The sequence below is a fragment of the Pleurodeles waltl genome, chromosome 5 (genome assembly GCF_031143425.1).
Source record: "Pleurodeles waltl isolate 20211129_DDA chromosome 5, aPleWal1.hap1.20221129, whole genome shotgun sequence".
NCBI lineage: Eukaryota > Metazoa > Chordata > Amphibia > Caudata > Salamandridae > Pleurodeles > Pleurodeles waltl.
In genome coordinates this window covers 1,852,529,573-1,852,553,547 of record NC_090444.1, presented here as the reverse complement: position 1 = coordinate 1,852,553,547, position 23,975 = coordinate 1,852,529,573, and the positions used below count along the sequence as shown (strand labels likewise).

Genomic DNA, 23,975 nt, shown 5'->3' with positions numbered 1-23,975 from the left:
CTACCTGATTATTATTAAGGATAGTGAAGTACTCCATAAATTCAGCTTTAGACCCATTCCAAATAATAAAAAGGTCATCAATAAAGCGGACCCACAATAGTACTCTCTCAACATATTGATCATTCATTCTAGTCCATGCTATTTCTCTTTCCCACCACCCCATTACTAGGTTCGCATAATTTGGGGAAAGAGAAATGCCCATAGCTGTGCCGCATAATTGGTGAAAAATTTCGTGATTAAAAATGAAAATATTATTCTTTAAACACATATCAATCATAGATAGTAACATGTTAGAATGTTCTAATTCAGAAATATTCCGTTGTGTCAAAAAATATTCTATTGCTTTCAGTCCAACTGCATGATTGATAGATGTGTAAAGGGAGACTGCATCAATTGTAACCAGTAGATATTCTTCCTGCCAATCGGTGTCTACCAAAATTTTTAGTAAGTCTCCTGAATCCTGAATATATGAACTTAAAGTTCTAACCATGGGAGCTAAATAAATATCAACGTAATCCGACAGTCTTTCAAATAATGAGTCACATGCCGAGACAATTGGTCTTCCTGGTGGTGATATTAATGATTTGTGAATTTTTGGTAGAAAGTAAATTGTCGGTAAGGTTGGATTTTCTTTTCTCAAATAAGTATGTTCTTCACGATTCAATAATCCCTGTTGAAACCATCCAATTTAAAATGTAAATGTGCAGTCATCTCTTTTAGAGGATTTTTCGTCAGTTTTTTGTAATCATGTGGGTTGTTCAATTGTCTATAGGCTTCTTTCAAATAGTCAGATGTGTTGAGAATCACTGTGTTTCCTCCCTTATCCGCAGATTTTATTACTATCTGATTATTTAGCATCAGGTTTTTCAAAGCTGAACGCTCCTTTTTTGTCAAATTTTCCAAGTGCCTGGTTTGTTTTTTCTTGCACAACCGTTCTATATCTTCTAATACCAATTCAGAAAATAATTCCACTTTGTTTCCAGGCGAAAGTATTGGACAGAACTTAGATTTCTCTTTTAATCCAGAAGGTTTGTGAACTTTTGTGTCAATATCAAGTTGTTGTAAAATTTCCTTTTCTGTGTACATCTCGTCCTGTAGATTATGTGATAAATCAAACAAAGTTTTTAAATCAGATACTTGGTCAATCCTTAATTGAATTGCTTCCGGTTCTTCAATAATTTGATTCATCATACTAAATGTTACCTTTTTGGTTTGCTGGGTGTAGAGAAAGAGATGAACACCCTGCTTTAAGTGGAGTGTTTGCTTTTGCTTAGTGTATGTGGTCAGCTCCCACCAAGCAAATGCAAACAGCCTTTTGGGGCACCTCAGGAGGTAGCAGGACCTGATGGATGGTCGTCCCCCTAAATCTTTTCAATGTGGCCTTGGAGAGGTGTGGTTCCCGGGAATCCGCAACAGACCCCCTCATATAATGTTTTCTTTTTAATATTGTCCTGGGTGGATGGTGGCCCTTGGAGGGGGGGGGGGGCTGCGTGGGCCCCCTACCCCTCTGTATACTATGAACAGTTAGCAGGCCTATTATTGTAATATTTTATTCCCCTTGGGAGGTGGTGGTCCCCGGGGGGGGGCACCCCCCATCATATTTTATAATCATAGCCCCAGGGAGGTGGTGGTTCCTGGGGCTACTAAAAGCCCTAGGAGGGCGTGCCCATGCGCCCCCTCCTATTGTGAGCCCACAATGCCCAAAGGGAGTCCGCGTTTTTTTTTTTTTTTTTTTTTTTTTTAATCACAGAGAAGTGTGCAGGCGTGTCTAAAGAGTCAACGGGAATTTACATTTTTTGACCCCCACCTTTTTCTCGGCCACCGCTTGACAGATCATCCCAAAACTTTCCATGGACAACAAGATCTTTGGGCACACTTTTTTTGGATAATTTTATGAAGATTCGTCAAACGGTGGCAAAGATATAGGCAAGTCAAAAAATGCTTTAGGGCCTAACTATAACTACCTACTGGCGACTGCCAGTAGGTTTTATATATATATATATATATATTTCTACGGTTTTGTAAGAGTAAATTCAGAACCTAACTATAATGTCCATGTAACCTTTGTTTTTTTCAGTGGATTTCTAAGGTTTTTAAATTCTATTTCCTATCTATAACATCCCTGTAACCTTTTTTTTTTTTTCATTGAATTTCTATGTTTTTTTTAACGTATAGCCACGGCTACTCGACTGTCTGAATGGGTCTGTGAGTGGGTGCGTAAGTGTCTGAGCGGGGGTGTGAGTGGGAGAATTGATTGAAAGAGAGAGAGAAAAAAAATGAGAGGGAGAGAGATAGAGTTTTTGAGCCTTTGATGTCTGATATACTTAGAATTAATTATTTTTCTCCAATTTAAAATAAAAAAATTATTTGTTTAAAAAAAATATATATAATATTTTTTTATTAAAAAAAAAATTGGAAATGAGGCCTGCTGGACTCGAACCTCCATAGGTCAGTTACACTGAGCTATGGGGGTTTATTTTTTTTAAATCTTTTTTTCTAGCCCTTTATGGGCATTCATATTATTTATCTAAAATAAAATAAATAATCAAAAGCCCTTTATGGGCTATCTGGCACCACAGGGGAAGCCTTAAGGGCTCCCCGCGGTTCCTTTATATATTTTTAATTATAAATAGGGGCGCCCTTTTTTTGGCCCCCACCTGACCACCCCCAAAACTTTCCATGCACAACAAGAATCACTGTGACACTTTTTTTCAGAAAATTTCGTTAAGATTCGTCAAACGGTGCCAAAGATATAGGCAAGTCAAAAAACGCTTTTCCTATGGAAACTAGGTCCTAACTATAACTACCTAGTGGTGACCACCACTAGGTAATATATCATATATATATATGGATATATGTATCTACACACACATACATATATATATATATATATATATATACATACATATATACATTCACTGAATAAACCAAAGGTTTAAGAAACATTAGAGTTAGGTGAAAATTTCAGTGATTTTTAACGTCGAGTAACATTTTATTACCATACGTAAAGCAACCCACTCCTTCCCCCAGAGCGCACAGCCTTCTTCTGTGCGTGGCGGGGGGCTTTATGTATTTCATAGAAAAACGATTTATAGAATACCGTTACTGAGAAACAATTTTATCTAAACGGTTTTATGGAAAGTTTCCCAGATAAGTGGCATTTAGCCTTTCCTAAAAACCAATTCATATAAAGTCTTTTTTTTTTTTTTTTAGAAAGTGGCTTCTGCATACTTATTTTTTGGGGCGTAAATAAAATAGTGCAGGCCAAACATGTATGTCAAAGGTATTTATTTCAGTCCTTTCAGATTTATTTCTTCATCTTTTACATTGTTAAGTTATCACTTTGAATGCTTTTAATTTATTACCACCCCTAAACACCATCCATCCCTGCCCCCTAAAAACGCCTCCCCACATATAAACTGCACACATATTTGATTCCCAGATTTCACCCATCCCTGAACCCTTAGATCCCTTTCTAGTCCTAAACTCTACCCATCTCCTAACCACTAAAACCCCTCACCACTCCTAAACTCCAATCATTTGTGAACCCTAAAAACCCCCACCATCCTAAACTCTACCCAAGCCTGACCCATAAAAAGCCTTCACTGCCTCATAACTACTCCAATCACTGAACCCTAAAAACCCTCACTACCCCTAATCTTCACCCAAGGGTGTGATTTTGAGGTTCAATTCATATGTATTTCCTTACAATTTTTAGGGTGAGGGGTGGCACACAGCTTGATAGGCCCCAGGGACCCAATTCCCAGGGACCGAATTCCATTCAAAAGTGGTGGGGGGAGTAACTATTATTACTAGAGGTAACTATCCTAATCCTGGGTTGTCCAGTCTAATCTCGTGGATGGTTCCATAGCTGGATATATGGATATGAGTTCCCAATTTGAGCTGAAATTGGATTATTTCAATCTTGACGGTGACAGATGAGACCCGATACTGAAGAGACATTTTATTAGGCACATTATCCATACATATTAATAGGAATATGGTATTGCCCTAGAAGGAACAAAGTCTGAATGGGAGATGCCCCAGGAATGTGTGGCAATAGCCAGCTTTAGGTGTCGAGATGGAAAGAGTGAGTCAAGCAGGGGACTAGGAGGACTGCAAAGTAGGTGTGATAACCATGTCTGCTTGATGAGGTGGATGTTTAGCTAACTCCTGAAATCGAGACCGTCACATAGTCTTAGATGTAGTAGTAGAATATTACATACAGCTGGTCTTTCCTCTAAAGCAATTGTAGCAGGTTTGCCATACCGACAATAGGTTGTGATTAGCAGACCTTAATGTTCTAGTTAAGTTTAAGGGTAAACAGTTTGATTGGGTAGTCCAGTGATATGCCATGTAAAGTTTTGTATGAAAACAAACAATTTAACATTTGTTCTTTGCTTCATAGGGAGATGGTGGAGAGACCTTCGAGCACACACAGTGTAGAAGATAAGTGGCATTATCCTGCACTCGTTGGGCTTGGAGATCGAGTTGTTGTGGAGATCAGTAAAGTATTTGTTGCAATGATCTAGGCAGAAAATAAACACATCCAGTGTTAGAGGGAACAGAGAGGTAAGACACTCTTTAGCATAAGTAGGCGATAGAAGGCAAACTTGGAGAGTGAATGTTGACTGTCAAATAACGCACCAGGATTTCAGGCTTTTGAACCAGTTTAAGGGAAAGTCTCAGGAGCTTTGTCCAAGATTAGCATAGGCATAGGGGATGGTGGAACCTAGTAGTAGGATTTCTGTTTTCTTCCTTTTCAACCATCACCAGTTTTTTCTAATAAATTCTTCTACCTGCAGATTCCCCATCTTTTGAAAATCCGAGGTTCCAGGCTGGATCTGGAAACTTGTCATAGCTGTTCTGCACCATTCTGTGGTGATAGCGCTATCTTGGCACTGTAAACGGTGTGCTGTCACTAGAGCCATATAGGCCCACCTATGCACCCTGACATCAGTCCCTTCGATGCTCTGTCAAGAGCTGCTTTCTTTGAATTATTAAAGTTTCATCAATATGATTTTTCCCCCACAAATTCTTATCATGCAGTGGTTAGGGATCCCTCCCCCCTAAGAAATCAGGGTGTAAGCCCTGCCACTCCTGCATGGACAGATGTCAGGATCAGAGTCCCACGTGGCCTTTCTGTGGTGCTTAGGAACCTGAAGCACAACTTGAAGTAATTTTTCCCCATGCATGCAGAGGTCATTATGGACCAGGAGGCCACACTATTTTGCATGCACAATGAGCTTCTGGCTTGATATTAATCCAGGTCAGCCTTGAAGTTGTGCTCTTCTTCCTCCTGCAGTTTGTTGAAAGAGAAGAGGAGGCAACCTATGAAGATACAACAAATCACCTCAACGCCTCTCCCAGTCACGAGCGAGGCCACCTTGGTGTTTCCCTTCAATTCAATCCTCCTAAAAGCCAGAGCTCATTAACATCACTGGCAGTGCACCTGCTCTGGTGATTGCCCCAGTGTCTCTTTTGGGCCCTTTGTTGGTTCAGGTGCTGACACTGATACTATTGTCTATTTCCGATGCAGCACGGTTCCTCCTTTCTAAAATGACGTTATTCAGGGATGCAGCAATCCCCTCTGGTACATCACCAGGCTTGTGGGACTGTTTAGGTCTCTGTTTCAGGTAGCACAGGTGGTTCCACACTCAGCTTTACCACTCCAGAAACCTTCTTCAAGGCACACCTCCAGTGCTAGCCGGAGTTGCACCTGTGCTGATCTCCTTCCCGGTGGTCTAGCCACCAATAACAGCAATATTGACACTTGTGCCACCACTGAAGTCAATTCCTCTCCATGAACAGCCTACAAATCTCAAAGCCATCTTGAAGTATAGGAGGGAGGCAGGTAGGATTGTCGAAGATGATGGGTACAAAGAGGAATCCCAACGTGAACCCATACGACGCTACTGTACTGGCAAAGAATAGAGAATATTTTCTGCTCAGATTCAAGCTACATCCAATATCCTAAAGTGGTTCTGCATGATGGTAATAGAAGCTTTCTTCTGCCTCTTCAGATAAGGTTAACTACTTGCCATTGCAGAATGCACTTCACATGTCTCCAGAAACGGAGTGCCCCCAGGTCCACCTTTGTCATAAGTAAAATAATTTCATACAGCTCTGAGGAAGGCTGCAGAGGTGCTGGAGGTGCTCCTACCTACTGTGCAGGGTAGGCCTAACATCCTTACTGAGGTGCTAAAGTCCTCTTCAGCTGTATCAAAACCATTGCTTCTGTTCAGTTTAGCCTTGCTTGACCCCATCAGCGTGACTTGTGGCAACCTACTTATGCCTCACCTGTAAACAAATTAGTTGCCCATTGATACAGGCCAGCTCCAAGGGGATCTCTCTTTTCTGTCAACCCAGACTTTGCCTAAAAGCTTAGTGGTTTAGACCTCATCTGGCATTAAGCAGAATCTACCAACATTTCCTACTGCTTTCTCAAATAGGGAACCTAAGAGTTTGGAGGTGATAGGAAAGAAAGCGTTCAGTGGCATGTGTGGCTGTAGATACACATGCTCTGTATACTCCTGCCATCTAGTGCTGGGCTCGGAGGGGTACAAGTTGTTTTTCTTCGAAGAAGCATTTTGAGTCATGAGATCGAGTGACTCCTCCTCTCAGTGATATTGCACATTGGCATTGACACCTTTGTTTGATTGTTTTCTCTCCACCGTCGGGTTCGAACGTGTTTGCCTCCTCTCCATCTTTCGACTCTGTTCGGTTTTCAATCTCTTTTTTCTATTCAGACGGTATTGTATATCGTTCGCATTTCACTCCAGACCATTGTGTAGCCGACTGCAACACCTGTAAGTCTTTTTGGTAAAAAAAGACCCTTCCGGATCGACGGGCCCATAGGCTAGAAATGGCCCAGGAGACGTCTTATGGCACTCCCGACATCGTTAGAGAAGAACTCGCTCAGGGGGAGCCAACAGCACAGGAGGAGTAAGCTTTTTCTGTCCAGGACAGCTCAGATTCGGAGATGGAGTCCAAACTTGAGAGCCAAGAACTTTCCTCTGCCCAGCGTGTGAGTACTGTGTCCCCTGCTGTCCCACAGAAACCTTCCACGAAGGCCCTTCAGCCTATTATAGAGGTTGCCGGGTTGCCACCCCCATCCGTCCACGGTCGGTACCAAAAAACTGTTCTGGCCGATCTGCCCTCCGGCTCGGCACCAAAAATAGCCACGAAGGCTAAAGTCACTAATTGCTTTCAACCGCAGCCTCTTGGGACTAATAAATCATTTCGGGAATGATCTGAACCTCGCGTCTGGTCCAGCATCCAGCAGCTTCATCCTCGGCACCGACTAAGTTCCTAAAGTACAAGATTTCAGCACCGAAGTCTTCGGAACTGAAAATTTTAGATTCCAGAGAATCAGGGCAGTCTTCTACCAGTCCTTCTCCTGTTGAGCCAATTCTTGAAAAGATGAACGATAGTGCAAACTTCAAGTTCAAGACGGCACAGGCCGCATCATTGCTACATGTTCCTCTCATGTGTTTTCAAAGAGAAAAACTGTCTTTTAAGGAGGCTCTAGATGTTCCTATTCCTGCAAAGAGGAGAACAAAGGGCAAGGCTACTAGCCCAGCATGCTGGCCTTCTCCTGCACCTCCTCCTCCTCCGTCACTGTCTTCTCCACCTCTACACCTTTCCCCTCCCCAATCGCCACCTCCTTCACCCACATAAGGGGATGATGTACTTCAGGGCTCACCACAGGGTTTCAATGAGAGTTTGGGGGTCCTCCTGATGATGAGACCCATGGGATGCTTATGACCCTGATCCCATTGCATCAAAAGCCCATGACCTTTACTTGGCTCAGCCTTCATCGCCAGAGGATGCCACCTCTTATCAACAAGTACTTTCTAGAGAAGCTGAATTTCATCATGTAGAGCTGCGCAAGTAGCCCATGGAGCAAGACTTTTTCTTTTACATCCTTTCCTCTACACAGAGATAACTCAGTATCTTCCCATGCTCCCTGGCATGCTTTGAAATGCAAAGGATAAATTCAAAGAGCCTGTGTGCTCCAGGGTGATCACCCCACGGGTGGACAAGAAGTACAAAATGGCTCCTTCTGATCTACTCTACATCATGACACGGGTACCACATGATTCAATTGTGGCAACCACTGCCCGTAAATGGCCTAACAGCCAAGCCACTGGGGACTCCCCTTATCCAGAAAAGTTGAGCAAAAGGATTGACGCCTCAGGAAAGAGGGTGGTGGAGCAGGCTGTGAACCATTTGCACATCACTAATTCATAATCCCTTTTGGCTCGATACGATTGGGCCCTTTGGGATGAAATAGTGGAGTTACTACAGTACCTCCCCAGGGAACACTGTAAATGGGGACAATAAATTGTCTCTGGGGGCCAAACCAAAACTGATAATTCCATCAGGTGCACCCTCAGTGCGGCAGACACTGTGGTCAGGGGGATAAATACTAGCATCCTTCTCAGAAGGCATGTCTGGCTTTAGAGCTCCGACATCTAACCTGAGGTCCAACAGGCAGTTCTTAACGTGCCTTTTGATAAAGAACAGCTGTTTGGGCCTCAGGCGGATACTTCCCTGGAAAAGCTGAAGAAGGATACTGCCAAGGCCTTAGGTGCCCTCCAAACTCTCGAACAGAGGGGTTGCTTTTGTCGCCCAGGGTACAGGGGCATGCAAATCCTCCACAACAAGGACTTCTACATCCCACAGCCGACCCCAAACTTCTTCTAGTGAGGTTACTTCAGAGGTTCCTACAGGGGCTCCAATAACAACGGGAGAAGAAAGAGCACCATCATATGCAGATCCTCCTCTGCTGCCAAGCAGTGACTACCTCCACCTCCCTCTCAGATTATCCAACACCTGTCAAGGGGAAAACTCCAACAGTTCTATTCCACCTGGGACGCAGTTACCACGGACCTGTGGGTCTTTGCCATTAGCCAATATGGCTATTGTCTGGAGCTCACCACTACTCCTCCCAATATTCCCCCTCGCACTCACAGACTATCTCAGGAACACTTAACCCTTCTCAAGCAAGAGGTCAAGGCCCTTCTTCTTAAAGGAGCCGTAGAGCCCTTTCTCCACGACATCAAAATTCAGGAGTATTCTTCCTAATTCCCAAGAAGGACGGGACTCTCAGAACAAGACTAGACCTTCGACCTCCAGACAAATACATCCTCTCAGAACACTTCCATATGTTTACTCTTCAGGATGACATTTCACTTGTATAACAAGGTGACTTTATAACAGCTCTAGATCTAAAGGACACCTACTTTCATATACCAATTCACCCTGCACACTGAAAATATTCAAGATTTGTCATTGCATGAAAACATTATCAATTCAAAATGCTTCCCTTCAGAATCACTACCACTCCCAGGGTGTTCACAAAATGTCTAGTAGTAGTTGTTGTATACTTAAGAAGACAAAACATCCATGTCTTTCCTTACCTAGATGACTGGCTCATCAAAGCCAGTACATTATGCCAATGCCAAATGAACCCTCAGATGACAGTGGATCTCCTTCACAAGTTGGGTTTCACTCTCAACATTCCCAAATCTCATCTCCCACCACTTCAGGTTCAACCTTACTTGGGGGCAGTTTTGAACACAGAGCTAGCGTAATCCAAACCAGCCTGTATCCAGAGTTTTCAGACACTTCTCCCTCAGTTTCGGGAAAGTAAATCTTACACAGTCAGGACCATTATGCATCTGGTGGGAATGATAGCTTCTTTTATCCCACAGTTCCCCATGCAAGACTACACATGCATCCACTGCAGCAGTGTTTGTCTCACCAGTAGTCTCAGTCATGGGTTCACCTGGAAGATCTAGACTTGTTAGACCACCAAACTCAGTGTTCTCTGCAATGGTGGAACACCAAAAATCTCCTGAAGGGGTGGCCTTTTCTCGACCCTGTGCCTCAAATCACATTGACCATAGACGCATCATGGACGAGTTGGGACGCTCACCTCCAGGAACTGACAATTTAAGGTCATGGGATGCCAAACCCTACACATCAACTACTTGGAGCTTTAGGCAATATTCCTAGCACTGAAAGCTTTCCTTCCTCATCTGTCTCACAAGGTTGGATTAGAAGAACCTTTTTTCCAAATTCATAGGGACAAAGTAGCTCTTTGGACTAATCCAAAATTTCTTCCTAAAATGATTTCTCATTTTCACCTAAATCAATCTATTGAATTACCAGTTTTCTTCCCGCAGCCTGACACAGTTGTGGAAAGAGCCCTTCACACACTAGATGTCAAAAGAGCACTCATCTTCTATATGGACAGAAAAAAAGAGTTTAGGGAGATCAAACAGCTCTTTGTACCTTTTTCACTCACTACCTCACAAAGGCAACCCAATATTCAAGTCGGGCATTGGCAGATAGATAGTCAAATACATACAGACTTGCTATGCTAAGGCCAAAAGATCTTTACCTGTGTCTCACAGAGCACATTCTGCTAGAAAAAAAAGGGAGCTAGTATGGCCTTCCTTGGTAACATTCCCATAGCTGACATTGGGAAAGCAGCTACATGGTCCACACCACAGACCTTCTCAAAACACTACTGTGCGGATGCATTAGCACGCCAACAAGCCAGTCTAGAGCAGGCAGTGCTAAGTACACTTTTCCAGTCAACTGCAACTCCCACAGGCTAGACACCGCTTTTATGGAGGGACTGCTTTACAGTCTGTGCAGAGCATGTGTAGCTACAGCCACACACACACATGCCATCGAACAGTTTGTGTTAACATGTAAGCATCTGTTCATGGCATGTATTGCTGTAGATTCACATGTGCCCTCCCTCCTACCCGGACTCCTGTGACCGTTACAGTTACATTATACTTGTATATATATGTACTTATTTATTTACACTTTGCATGGACGTCTCTTTTCCTACTTGCTTCTTCCGCTCTTTTCTCTCCCGCCTGCGGGAAAACAATCTCACAAAGGAGTCAATGCCCATGCACAATATCGTCAAAAGAGGAGGGGGGTCACTTGATTTTGTGACTCGAAATACTTTTTCGAAGAAAAACAACTCGCATCACTCCGTACTCAACACTAGATGGCAGGAGTATGCAGAGCATGTGAATCTACAACACCACATGCCACAAACAGATACTTACAGGGTAAGTAAAATAATCCTTTCTTTGCAGGGAGTTTAGCTCTATCGTCCATGAATGTCACTCCCTTGCAAGATAAAACTAACCCTTATGGGCAATGGTGAACATAGTGGTCCCTAGATTACTGGAAAATTTAAGACCTCACTTTTCTGAGGAAGCGAGTGATAGCCAAGATACCTCCAGACAGACCATCAGGGCCCACCCAAGATACCTCCAGACAGACCATCAGGGAAGGCACGGGTGCAGTGGACTCGATGGCCAGGGCCATAACTCCTCCTTAGCCCTGAGAAGGCATGTGTGGCTAACGTTGACCAGATTTGCTAGTTAAGTGCTAGAGGGACTGATGGACATGCCATTTGATGACTCTCGCTTGGAGAGATTCAAGACACGAAGAGCTACCACCAGATCAGTGGGTCTGCATTCACAACCCGAGTGTATAGACAGTTCGAGAAGTTTTGAAGCTTCTTGAAGGGCTTTGCCTTTTACCGGCATCAGCCGCCCCAACCCTTTCAGCACCATGCCATCCAGAAAACTGTACTTGGTTCCCCTTAAAGGAACGTGTGGCCAGACGCAGAGTAGAGATCTGCCTTTCTACAGGCCTGGAAGGCCATTCCATCAGACCAGTGGTTTTGCAGATCGTAGAAAGTGGGTATTTGCTTCCCTTCCAATAGGCACCTCCCAAGATCCACCTCACCCCTTCTCCATGTCACTTTAGTTGGAGGATCATCTTCGAATCCTGCAGCTGGAGGTGGCAGCCGTCTTGCACAATAGAGCAGTGGAGTTGGTGGCAGAGCAAGAGATTGGGCAGTGATGCTACTCACTGTACGTCCTGGTTCCCAAGAACTCTAGCACTTAAAAAAAGTTCTAGATGCTATCCCTAGCACGTGCTTTCGGCGCTGGTAGCGGAGGCCTGGATGGTGTCCCTTGATTTTCAGAAAGCATATTTTCAAATACCAATCCTCGCATAGACATACCTGCAGTTTGTGGTAGGTTTGGCCCATTACCAATTGATGGTCTTCCCATGTGGAGTGACTTTGGCACCTCAAGTCTTCTTGGTATTGCAACACATCTGTGCAGGTTGGAGATCACAGTTTACCTCACTCAAGGCCGGCTCGCCAGAGGTGGTCTTGGACTGCCTGAAGACCACAGCATCCCTGCTGGTCGACCTGAGCTTCTCCATCAACTTGCCTAACCCTCTCAGCACCTCCTGTTCATACGGCTGTATGGACACAGCATACTTGAGAGCATTCCATTCTCCTTACAGGTATGGAACCTGTGGAATACGATTCTGAAGTTTCAGGATGGAGCTCAAGTTTCGGTCCTAATACTGGTGTGCCTGCTAGATATGGAGGTTTTCTGCATTTTTCTGGTCACTTGCGTGTGCTGGCACATTAGGGATTTCCAGTGGTGCCTGTAACAGCAGTGGTTCTAGCCACCATTGGATACCATCTGGATTGCTGTAGATGCCGGGAAGGCTCTCTGAAGGCACATCTGTGGGATATGATTCTTTTCACCCTCATGTTAGCCTTGCAACGGTTTTCTCCCTAAGGTGGTGGCCCTTTTCACATCTAGTGCAATCCATTGCTCTTCCCACATTTTTCCTTCCACCCCCTCTCACCCTGAAACAGCAGAGGCTACATTGGCTGGGTCTTCCTATGGCAGTCAGTTATAACATGACATGTAGGCATAAAAAAGGGCAAGACGGTGAAGTAAAGCAGGGTATCACTTTGCACTATTTTGTGCTTTAAAATGTGCTGTGCCAGGGGTGTGGAATTTTACAAAATACAGATTTGCTCAAGCAATAGGATGCATCAGAAATCCACTTTTACCTGCAAATAAAAAACCCATTTGTCCTTTTTGGTGCCTAGAGGGCGAAGTGGCAAATTCTCATACCAGAGCATTGATAATGCCCTGTCTGATTATGTCAGGACTCATAACCTTAGGGTTTGAATTTGAGCAAGCCCAATTTTCCGCAGATCGCTATATGGGAGCTGGGAGTAGATGGGAAGTGTAGTTCAAGAATTCACTAAGTCTGTGAATTCACTAAGTATATAAATATATGTTAAATATGCCAGCAGGAAAATGGAAGTTGTAAGGGTTTGCTAGGAGTAGTTTCCAGACCTACTTTTGTAAAGTCTTGTGAATTTCTGAAAGTTGGAAATCTGGACAGTGTAAAGGCTAATTAATACCTGCGAATGCACTTTTGTGACTTTGAGAACCAGACCCCTACTTTTTTCCATGTTGCACATAATGATAACCATAATGCTTTTACGCAGGTTCTCCATTATGGATCTTCAAAAAAATAAAACTGGCATTCATCGAACGTATTAATAAATTATGTTGCAGAGGAATGGCATTTAGACTTTCATAATTGTTCAGCAAAATGTTTTTCCTACGTTGCAGCCATTTTTGTGTACATTTTGCTTCTGCTTGTAGTTGCATATAATTCAGGAGCATTCTGGGAGCATTTTACGTAGGTTTAGATTGTTACATTTTGCAAACTTGTAAATGTTTTATAATAGAACCACTCTCAGTAATGCAGCTGATCTTAGAGCCAAATGCTTTTCCTTAGAACGCGTGCCCTAACATAAAAAAAAAAACTCTTGAATTACTCATTCTTATCTACAAGTTTGATCAAATATTACCATGGGTTCAAATCTTCCTTTGGTTGTTCACAATCCAGTGTTACAGATCCATAATGAGGTACTTGAAAAAAGCTTTCGATACCTTAGATTGGCCATATCTTCTGGCAGTGTTGGAAAGAACAGGCCTTGGGCCAAGATTCATTGCCTGCGTGCGACTATTGTACACGGGACCGATGGCCAGGGTTATCTCTGATAAATTCGATAGACAAAGGGGCACCATACAAGAATGGCCATTATCCTCAATTAGCTTCTTACTAACCATGGAGTCCCAGAAGTGCTTATTAAGGGTGCAAACCCCTAACCGGGGTGTTATGGCAGGAGGTCGATGGCCTAGGATATCCTTATAATTGGATGAAGAGCTAATTTATTTGCAGGCCCCAGTGGCCTCTATGGAAGACCTAATGACCTTACTGATCACTTTTGGTGAAGTCCCTGGTCTGACCCTAGAAACCACAGGTATACCAAGTAGGTATCAGTCATAGACCTTTGGTTGCGACATTACCCGCAAGATTAAACCCTGTAGAATTTGAAAATGACATAATCCCAGCACACTGGTAAAAATGTTGGAAAAACATTTTCATAAAAATTTAGAAAATACAGTCTCATAGAGACTGAGGGGTGCTCTTGTTCTGTGTCTGTTTGCACGGACTGAGAGGAACTGATGTCAGTGCACATTGGTGCACTGACACATCACTTTCCTGAACGGAACAACACCAGGATGGAGCCATTGGCATCTCCTGTCGTAACGCAGTGGTACCGCTTAAGATATTCTGGATCCAGTCTGACAGATTGGGAAGAATTCAAAGGGTGAGGAATCTGTGGTTTTAAGTCTCTATCAGAAATTCTGATGTGTTTGAAAGGGTGTTTTGTGAGGTCAAAGCTCAGTCCCCTGTGTTTGAAGTCTGGATCGAGAGCTAGAACTTCCAAGCTGGACCAGTGTTTGAGAGAACACCAAGAGCTTTATAAAACAGCGATACAATGCTAGGTGAGGTGTTGCAAAGAGACTCAAAAGTAGGGAAAAAGCTTATGGCCATCATAAGATCTTGAGGAAACGTTAGTGCAGATTTTTGGGCTTCTGCAAGATTGTGAAAGTGAGACAGGGTGGGGGTAACTGATCTTGGAAAATATGAAGTAACTCTAGATTGATCAAGTGCGAAGGGCTGGGTAAGGAAGGATGGATGTCAGTAATACAGGGTCCCACAAAATGTTTTTAAAAAGCAGTAGTTAAACACTTTTCCTGTAGTGGTGCTACAAGAAGAAGAGCAAACAATAGGCCTTAGGTAGCACTGGATGAGAGACTATGATATGTACCAATCATCCTTTTTCTGCTTTCATTCCTCTGCTGGTGTGGTTGCACTCCACACTACCTTCTTTAATTGTCTATGCTCTTTGCTTGTTTCATACAAATTTGATACAAATTTGTACCATCTGTTTTGTTATTGGGGTATAATTCCTTGTTGGGTATATTGACTTCTATTTTTGGTCTAAGAATTATTGAGGCCTGTCTTTTACTTTCATGTTAAACTGAGTCATAGCTTCTCACAATATGGGGGAAGCATGTTTGAGTATGAATTGCAGGCACTTACTGTCTGGCTGGAGGATTGGATGAACATTGGTGGTGCTGACTGTTTGGATAAGCAAGCTATCTGCTCAAGAAGGGTTTGTAGCATCTTTATTACCTTGGCACCTGCAACAGTTTGGGCTTAACGTTCCCATGTTGCATTCCCTTCAGATTGCCCTTTGGCCTGCTTTACTGATGGCATGCACCACAAGGCTTTGAGAAAGCTGCACACTTCCTCTGACGTTCCTCGCCCTTTTGTTTTATAAATTAGTTTAACAATAATAATAATGAAAACTGGGGATTGAGACAAAGATGCTCTCTGGTATTGTTTAGCCTTGACACCTGGACAGGTTGCAACACCACATTTCCAGACCTACCTTCAATCAGTGGATATGTCCATGATTGACCCCCTGGTATATCAGGAACTGGATGAACTATTGAGTATAGTGGAGATATATAGCGCAGTGGCATGCGATAAAGCTCAGCAGATTGATGGCTTACCCCTAGAATTTTACAAGACTTACAAAGGATTGATAGCACATAAGCCTTTATCTCCTGGGATACAAATTGGACACCATTGTAGGCATTAGTAGCATTCGGAACATCCCCAAGTGAAAGCTCATTTATTAAGAAATCTGATAACTAGAATGTTGACGGAAGCTGTGCACTTTGCAACCACCTCATTGGAGGAATAATGTACCATCAAGATCACATTCTTAATAGAAATCAAATGGGGCCATAATGTCCAAGTCCATCTTGGACCAAGGCTCTGCTGGCACTTCGTGTTGAGCTAAAGAACCAGCCGTGACTAACCATGACTAGTCATTACTGCCACACCATAATTAAACTCTTCAATACACTCTCCTCCTGATGATCCACTCTGGGCCATCAAAACTGTTCTCTAAACCTGACCTTGATGAGGTTTATGAGGCATACTGCTAACGTCTTATTCAGTCTCACCAGAAAGATCTATTTGTGGCTGCTTCTTAATTCTGCATCTGGGATACTCAACTCTTTTCTCACACTTGAAAGTCATTTTTCTCCTCAGACAGTTCCCTAAAGTTCAGTCACCCTTTGACAGCATGTCCAGTAATGACTCCAGCAATTTTTATTCTTCCCTTGCCTCTGTATCTATTTTGATTTCTCTGTAAATATGTGCTGTTAGCCTGATTGATAAATCCTTCATGGATCTATTTTTAATCCATTGTTTGGGAGGGGGCACAAATGGATTATCTTTCTGTACAGTCTTAATTGTCCTTGCTATTAAAATATTTTCCAGATTTTCTTAAGATATTGCGAACAATTATATTTGGGTTTCACACAGATTATTACAATTCTGTTGTTTGTTTTTTAGTTCTTCTTGCCAGGAAGAACACCAATGGAAGCACTGCCTAATTCATGTTATTTTAATTACAGCGGAAGACCTAGAACACATTTTCTTGGGCACAAAGGCATCAGAACATAACTTGAAGAAACAAATGCTGGAAATAAATGTGAAATGTAACTTGGAGGCATTGACTCATGAAAGAGGATTTGTCAGTATTGTTGATGTGAAAAATGTTTTTAGTGAAAAGAAACTAATCTTTTGAATATCATGGGACTCATACAAATCACGGGTTCTGTGTATGCTAAAAAACACAATATTTTACATACTAAGGGAACTTTAAACCATTCTAAAAGTCACATAAGAGTCAGGAGGCAGTGCTGAATGTGTAAAAAACTGTATAAACAAGTGATACCTATTTTTTGTAGATATGTTGATAGTCCTTGTTTGAATGTTAAAAAGCCTTTCCTACAAATTAATCCCCAACAATGTATCAAAAATCGAATGCAAGCAATACTAATCTTTGAAACATATGAGCTGTCACACCATATCTGTTAGAGTTCTCCTTTGTGCAATCAGGATAATAAGATATTGAGACACCGTGCTACTATTATAATTGTGATAAAGAGGTGTTAGAAATTCATCCTTATAAGACTGAAAAGTCTATGTAATGTTTGTCACTAGGCTTTCAGCACCAATGTATGTTTAATTTTACAGCAGAGAGCCTGGGAAATAATGTAGCTGTACCGATTGTGACAAAGCCCATAATATATAAAAGTATCTACACAAGAAGGTGCTACCCATAATTGTATGTATGTTAAAACAAAACTCAAGTTGGAGACACTGAAATTGTGAAACTTATGTGTAATAGTGATCAGACACAGTTTTTTGAAGAGTGTATGAAGCTCCTTCCCAATAAAGGCCCATCATCAGAAATCCACACAAGAGAACTTACCACTCATAGATGTTATTTTCTCATAAAAATATTATAGAAAAGATGACTGTGTAGGAATTCAACATTGGTCTATCAGAAAATCTCTGTAAAGCGCAACGATTTTAGTTTTATAATTGTGGCAAGGCTTCATCTCAAAATACATTTTGATTTTTTTTTTTAAAGGGAAGTAGCCTTACAATGGAATCCCTTCTTGAAAATACTAAATGTGACAAGGCCCCCATTACTAAGGAACATCAAACTTTACATCAGAAAATCCAAGGGAAAAAATATAATTGTAATGAATGCAACCAGGCTTTTAACAGAAAAGCAACTCTGATGAAACACCAGAGAACCCATATGGTTGAACAAACGTATAAATGCATCGAATGTGACAAGACATTCATTACAAAGGGCAAGCTAATTTCACATCAAAGAAGCCACACTGGAAAAAAATCATTTAAATGTTCTGAATGCCACAAAACGTTTAGTAGAAATGATTTACTAATAGAGCACCAGAGAATCCATACTGGTGCAAAACCATATAAATGTAGTGAATGTGGCAAAGCATTCAAGTCAGAGAGAGAGCTAATGCTACATCAGAGCGTCCACAGTGAGGAAAGACCATATAAATGTACTGAATGTGACAAGGCATTCAAAACCAAACAAATTTTAATGAGACATAAAAAGATCCATAATGAGAAAAACACATTTGAATGTACTGAATGTACCAAGGCTTACATAACAAAGGGAGCTCTAATAGTCCATCAGAGGACCCATACTGGGGAAAGACCATATAAATGTACTGAATGTGATAAAGCTTTCACTTCTAAAGCTTTGCTAATGCGACATCAGAGAATGCACATTGGGGACATGCCATATAAATGTACTGAATGTGCCAAGGCGTTTTTAAGAAAATCAAGTTTAATTCGACACCAACTACACCACATTGGGGAAAGACCATATAAGTGTTCTAAATGCAACAAAGCTTTCATAGCAAAGGGTGACCTAATGTTACATGTGAGAATCCACTCTGGTGAAAGACCATATAAGTGTCCTGAATGTGACAAGGATTTCAGAAAAAAAGGAGAGCTAATAGTGCATCAGAGAGTCCACACTGGGGAAAGACCATATAAATGCACTGAATGTGACAAGACATTCAGAACAAAGCCAGTGTTAATGCACCATAAACAGATCCACAATGAGAAAAAAGCATTTGAATGTACTGAATGTACCAAGACTTTCATAAAAAATCGTGCTCTAATCATCCATCAGATGACCCACACTGGAGAAAGACCATATAAATGTATTGAATGTGATAAAGCGTTCACAGGAAAAGTGGCGCTAATGCAACATCAAAGAATACACACCGGGGACAGGCCATATAAATGTACAGAATGCACCAAGGCATTTTTTAGAAAGGAGAGTCTAATTCGACATCAAGTGGATCACACTGGGGAAAGACCACATAGCTGTACTAAATGCAGCAAAGCTTTCATAACAAAGGGGGAGCTAATGATACATGTGAGAATCCACTCTGGTGAAAAACCACATAAGTGTCCTGAATGTGACAAGGCTTTCAGAAGGAAAGAAGAGTTAATACTGCATCAGAGAAGCCACACTGGGGAAAGACCATATACATGTACTGAATGTGAAAAGTCTTTTAGCAGAAAGAGAAAACTAAATCTACATCGTCGAATCCACACTACTGAAAAGCCATATAAATGTACTGAATGTAACAAAGCTTTCAAAATACATCAATATCTACTGGCACATCAGCGATCCCACTCCGGTGAAAGACCATATAAGTGTACTGAGTGTGAGAAGGGTTTCATGACAAAAACAGAGATAACTCTGCATCAGAGAATCCACACTGGTGAAAAACCATATAAATGTACTGAATGTGACAAGGCTTTCAGGGTAAAAGGAGCACTAATACAACATCAGAGAATCCACACTGGGGAGAGACCCTATAAGTGTTCTGAATGTGATAAGGCTTTCAAAGCCATGCCAAATCTAATACTACATCAGAGAATCCACACTGGTGAAAAACCACATAAATGTACTGAATGTGACAAGGCATTCAGCACAAAAAATCATCTAATAGTGCATCATAGAACCCATACTGGTGAAACACCGTATGCATGTACAGAATGTAACAAGGCTTTCAAGACAAGGTCAGCAATAATTCTGCACCTCAGATCCCACAGTGAGGAAAGACCACATAAATGTACTGAATGTTACAAGGATTTCAAGACAGAAGAAGGACTCATGTTACACCATAAAACACACACTGGAGAAAGACCATATAAATGTTCCGAATGTGACCAAGCGTTCAGAAGAAATGGTCAGCTAATATTGCATCATAGAACCCATACTGGTGAAACACCATATAAATGTACTGAATGTGACAAGGCTTTCATGAGAAAGCCAACACTAATGTTACATCTCAGAAACCATGGTAAAGGAAAGACTACATAAATGTACAGAATGTTATGAGGATTGCCTGGCAAAACGAGGGCTAGTGTTACACCACAAACCCCACGCTGGAGAAAGACCACATAAGTGTTCTATGACAAGGATTTCAAAACAAAGGAACAACTAACAGTCCATCAGAGATCCCATATTGGCGAAAAACCATACAAATGTACTAAATGTAAGAAGAATTTGAAAAAAAGCAAGGGCTTATGCGGCATCAAAGTGCTGTGTAAGTACTATATGCATTTACTGAAAGTGACAAGGCCCGTCCATGCACAAACCTAAAGAAGCATAGCACCAGCATCTAGGTTGCAAAGTCCCAGACTTACACATATATATATAGATACATATTTTACTCATTTATGAGACCAAAGGCCTGATTCAGATGTTTGCTGAAAGGGTATTCCATTGCAACGATAACGGTCTACCCTTTCTGCCAACCTGAAGGTCCACCCTTCTGATGTACAAAAAGGTGGTTCTTCGGTATGTAGAATGTGGAGACAGAATCTCTGTTGCTGCCATCTACATACCCCTCCAACAGCCCGACAAAGTAAGGGCTTGTCGAAGGTTTGACCGTATGTCCACCCACTTGATCTAGAGTGGGTGCACACATAACTAGTTTTTACTTTTACAACCTACCACCTGAAACACAGCGGTATGTAAAAGTAAAAAAAATCAAGGAAGCTGCCCTTCACCAAAAGTCCATAAATATGGGCCATAGTCCTAACTTTACCTACAAAGTGTGGACTCTAGTATGTTCATTTGAAAGGAATAAGAAAAGTGAAAAGAGACAGTCACCTCATTGGTGAGTTGCAGATAACTTTGGGATACAAACAGTAAATTGATTATAAGAGAAAATGGAAGAGAGACGAAACAGGTGGAAAATTGCAACAGAACGCACATTTTGTGGGGACTCAAATATGGAAATTGTTGATGGCAAACAAGGGTAAATGAAAAGAACAAGTGACCGGATTATCAAGGAATTGAAAAAAGTGTGAAAATCATGTGAAGTCAAAACATTGGTGGGAGCTCTACAACAGCTATAAACAATGGTGTGGCCTCTTTCTTCCCATAGATTAAGAATCTGATTTCCGCCATCAGCTGGCAAACGTGTAGCACAGCTTTGCTGGGGACTGAGAGTTGCTCCCGTTAGTTTGTCAAACCAACCAAAAGCCCTACCCAGCTTGAACTAAAAAATATGACTTAACCATTGAAGAACAACTCTAATATACAGCTTGGGAGAGGCAAATAAGAGTCAGGCATCATAGTCTATGGTTTCTGTTGGTCCAGAGTGTGAGGACAGAGGTGATAAAAGGCCTGGGATACTAGAGAGCCAGATTGCATGGAGGTGTTGTACAATCCACATTGCGGATTCAGATGTGACTTGTAGGATGTCCAGTCGACCCGGGGACACCATTGGTGATGGCGTCACTTTGCTCATGTCAGAGTTGTGGAAGAGATCTTCCTGAAAATCCTCTTGAACAGTGTGACATGAGACCTTTGTTCTCTTACATGTAGGCATGGCAACTTGCAAGTCGTGTGTTATCAACTATTACTGAAATACAAAGTTTTATGAATTTGGAAACAAGCCAGTTACTATAGAGCAAGATAATTAGTTACACTTAATAAGTGATAAGCAAATCCTAAAACACATAGCTGGTATAAATTTAATGTGAAAACTTCAAAATATCTTTAAAATCTTTAAAAAAATCTTTTTAAAGAACTGAAATGGTTATCAGTGTTTGAAGTATTTTTATCACTTCGTGACACAAACAAATACCTAAGGTGTTCTCAGTTTCCTTTGATTCAAAGATGTTCTACCTTTGCTCCCTGCTTAGTGACCCTTTACAGGTGCTCGTTCGCACACCTACGTAGCAGATGTCAGTGACTCTTCTGTGGCTCATTTGTTCATTATAGAGCCTTCACCATGGAAAAATCTCTCTTGTGTTCACGATAGGTGATCTCCGAGATGGGTGCTGATGACACTGGTAATTTACTTGCCTAGAACAATACACGCCGGAGGTCAGTGTATAAACATGTTGGGAGTGGTCCTGTATTTATGAAGGAAATGGATACAAAATTGTATATGGTAAAATAGTGTTTACAAATATGTGTGCATACAAATCTAGTTTAAGTGTCAAGATAAATATGTCTTGTTCTTTAATGTCAATGGATTTTACATTGTTAAAGTAAAAACTTGAAACGTTCTCTGTCAGTTCATTGTTACTCTTTGTTCTGGTTGTTTTTATTTTAAGGATCATCAGTCCAGTACTCCTCCTTGCCTCTCTCCCGCACTTCCCTTCCATTCTGCGTCTTCAGCCTTTTCACAAGATGGCAAATCATTGCCTCTTTACCTCCATACTCCTTATCTGTTAAGTGATTTTCCTTTCCCTCTACCATTTTGGCCTTCCAGTGTCTTACCCTGGTGTTAACTCACCTCTTTAATTGTGGTGTCTTCTCCCAACATTTCCATGTTGCATCTCTTGCACTTCTCCACACTCACACTGGCCCAACGTTGTCAGGATGTCTACCATCTTATTTGATAACGATTTTTTTCATTAGCTACTGGCCAGGCCAGGCAGCAAATGATCATGGTTTTCACCTAAGCACTGATATCCTAAACATATATTTACTCAGTGTTCTTGTTGGATATTGCAAGCGGACTGAACGGTCCTCTGTTGCGGCTAATGTGGTGGGATGGCTCTTGGACTGTTTGCTTCCACTTTTTTTCCTTCATGACCCCTTTAGCAATGTTCATGCATTTGTTGTAATAGCAACAACTATTTCTTCAAAAGATGTTGCTTGGCAGTGAAACAAAATCTTGCAGTTGGATGATTCATTCTCCTTTTGGCAGTCTCAACAATGATATGGACCCTCGGAAGAGGGGAAGTAACGGTTTGTGGTCAGTTTACATTTAGGAGTCATTTTCATATCGAGTTAGACTAACCTTTTGGCCATCACACAAGAAAGCAGGATTGTTTACAGGAGGTTTTGAGGGGCCCCAGAAGTAGTAATTCTGAAGGAAGCATGAGTAGCATGTCATCATGTCAAGGAAACTCCTAACTTCGGAGATCAAGTCACACGGGGCAGTCACACTCTTTCACTCAAAAAGGCTAATTCCTACCCTTTACTGTTGATAAATTACAGGCCTGTTTTGCTCTTGACTTTTTCAGCTAAGACCATTAAAACATAAATTAATTCCCTTCCTGATATCCCCCCCTCACTTATTCAGGATTTCGGCCTAGTAATGGGAATTAATCAGTTCTAATAGCTAGCTTGACAACACTTGACTCAACTTAGGGGAGGAGATGTGGCATAAAGGCCAGAGGTGTTTACTGTCGAGCTGGAGACTAGATTTGAGTCCTTGCACTGGTTCAGCTTCCTGTGATTCTGTGCCAAAAAAAGATCTGGTGTTCATGCCAAGTGCTCTAATATCCTTGGGCCAAGTTTGCTCAATATAAAGCTGGGAAAAAAACTATCTTGGATTTAAGAGACTCACCTCATTCTAATGAGACATGCCTCCGCCTTGCTGGAGTGTTTTCTTACTGACAGAGAGCAAGCAGTTGCTATTCTCCCCATTCGCTCAACATTTTGGTCTTTGCCCTGTGGCAATCTGTAGGTGTCTTCTTTAAATCCAACATTGCTTAATGTCTATATGAACTATATTGTATACCTCAGTGACAGGGATCAAGCAGTTGCTGTTCTTCTCCTTAATTTGACATTTTAGTCTTTGCCCTGTGAAGTTACTTCTTGCCAAGTCCTTTTATATTTTTGCATTTTGTAGGAAACACTACTGACCTTACAGGCATCCTGGTGCTAAAAAAACCGGGAACAATATTTATAATAAAGTTGTGCACTAAGTAAACTTGGCGCTGTGTAACAGGGAAATGAGCTGTTTACACAAGAATACGGCGCATTCCTGCCTTTGTCCCTGCGCAGG

General features: G+C 41.8%; 1 protein-coding gene across 2 annotated transcripts in view; it reads left to right on the top strand.

Moving 5' to 3' along the window:
• Window positions 1-22,242, top strand: part of LOC138296868 (zinc finger protein 845-like) — a 50,600-nt gene extending 28,358 nt beyond the window's left edge. Inside the window, exons 2-3 of one of the 2 annotated variants that reach the window (XM_069236354.1) lie at window positions 4,409-4,572; window positions 16,719-22,242. In XM_069236354.1, coding sequence (XP_069092455.1) covers window positions 17,759-20,038 — 2,280 coding nt within the window. In that variant the 5' untranslated portion in view covers window positions 4,409-4,572; window positions 16,719-17,758 and the 3' untranslated portion in view covers window positions 20,039-22,242. The remainder of the gene's footprint in view (window positions 1-4,408; window positions 4,573-16,718) is intronic. The other variant, XM_069236355.1, reaches the window with a different exon arrangement.
• The last annotated feature ends 1,733 nt before the right edge of the window (window positions 22,243-23,975 follow it).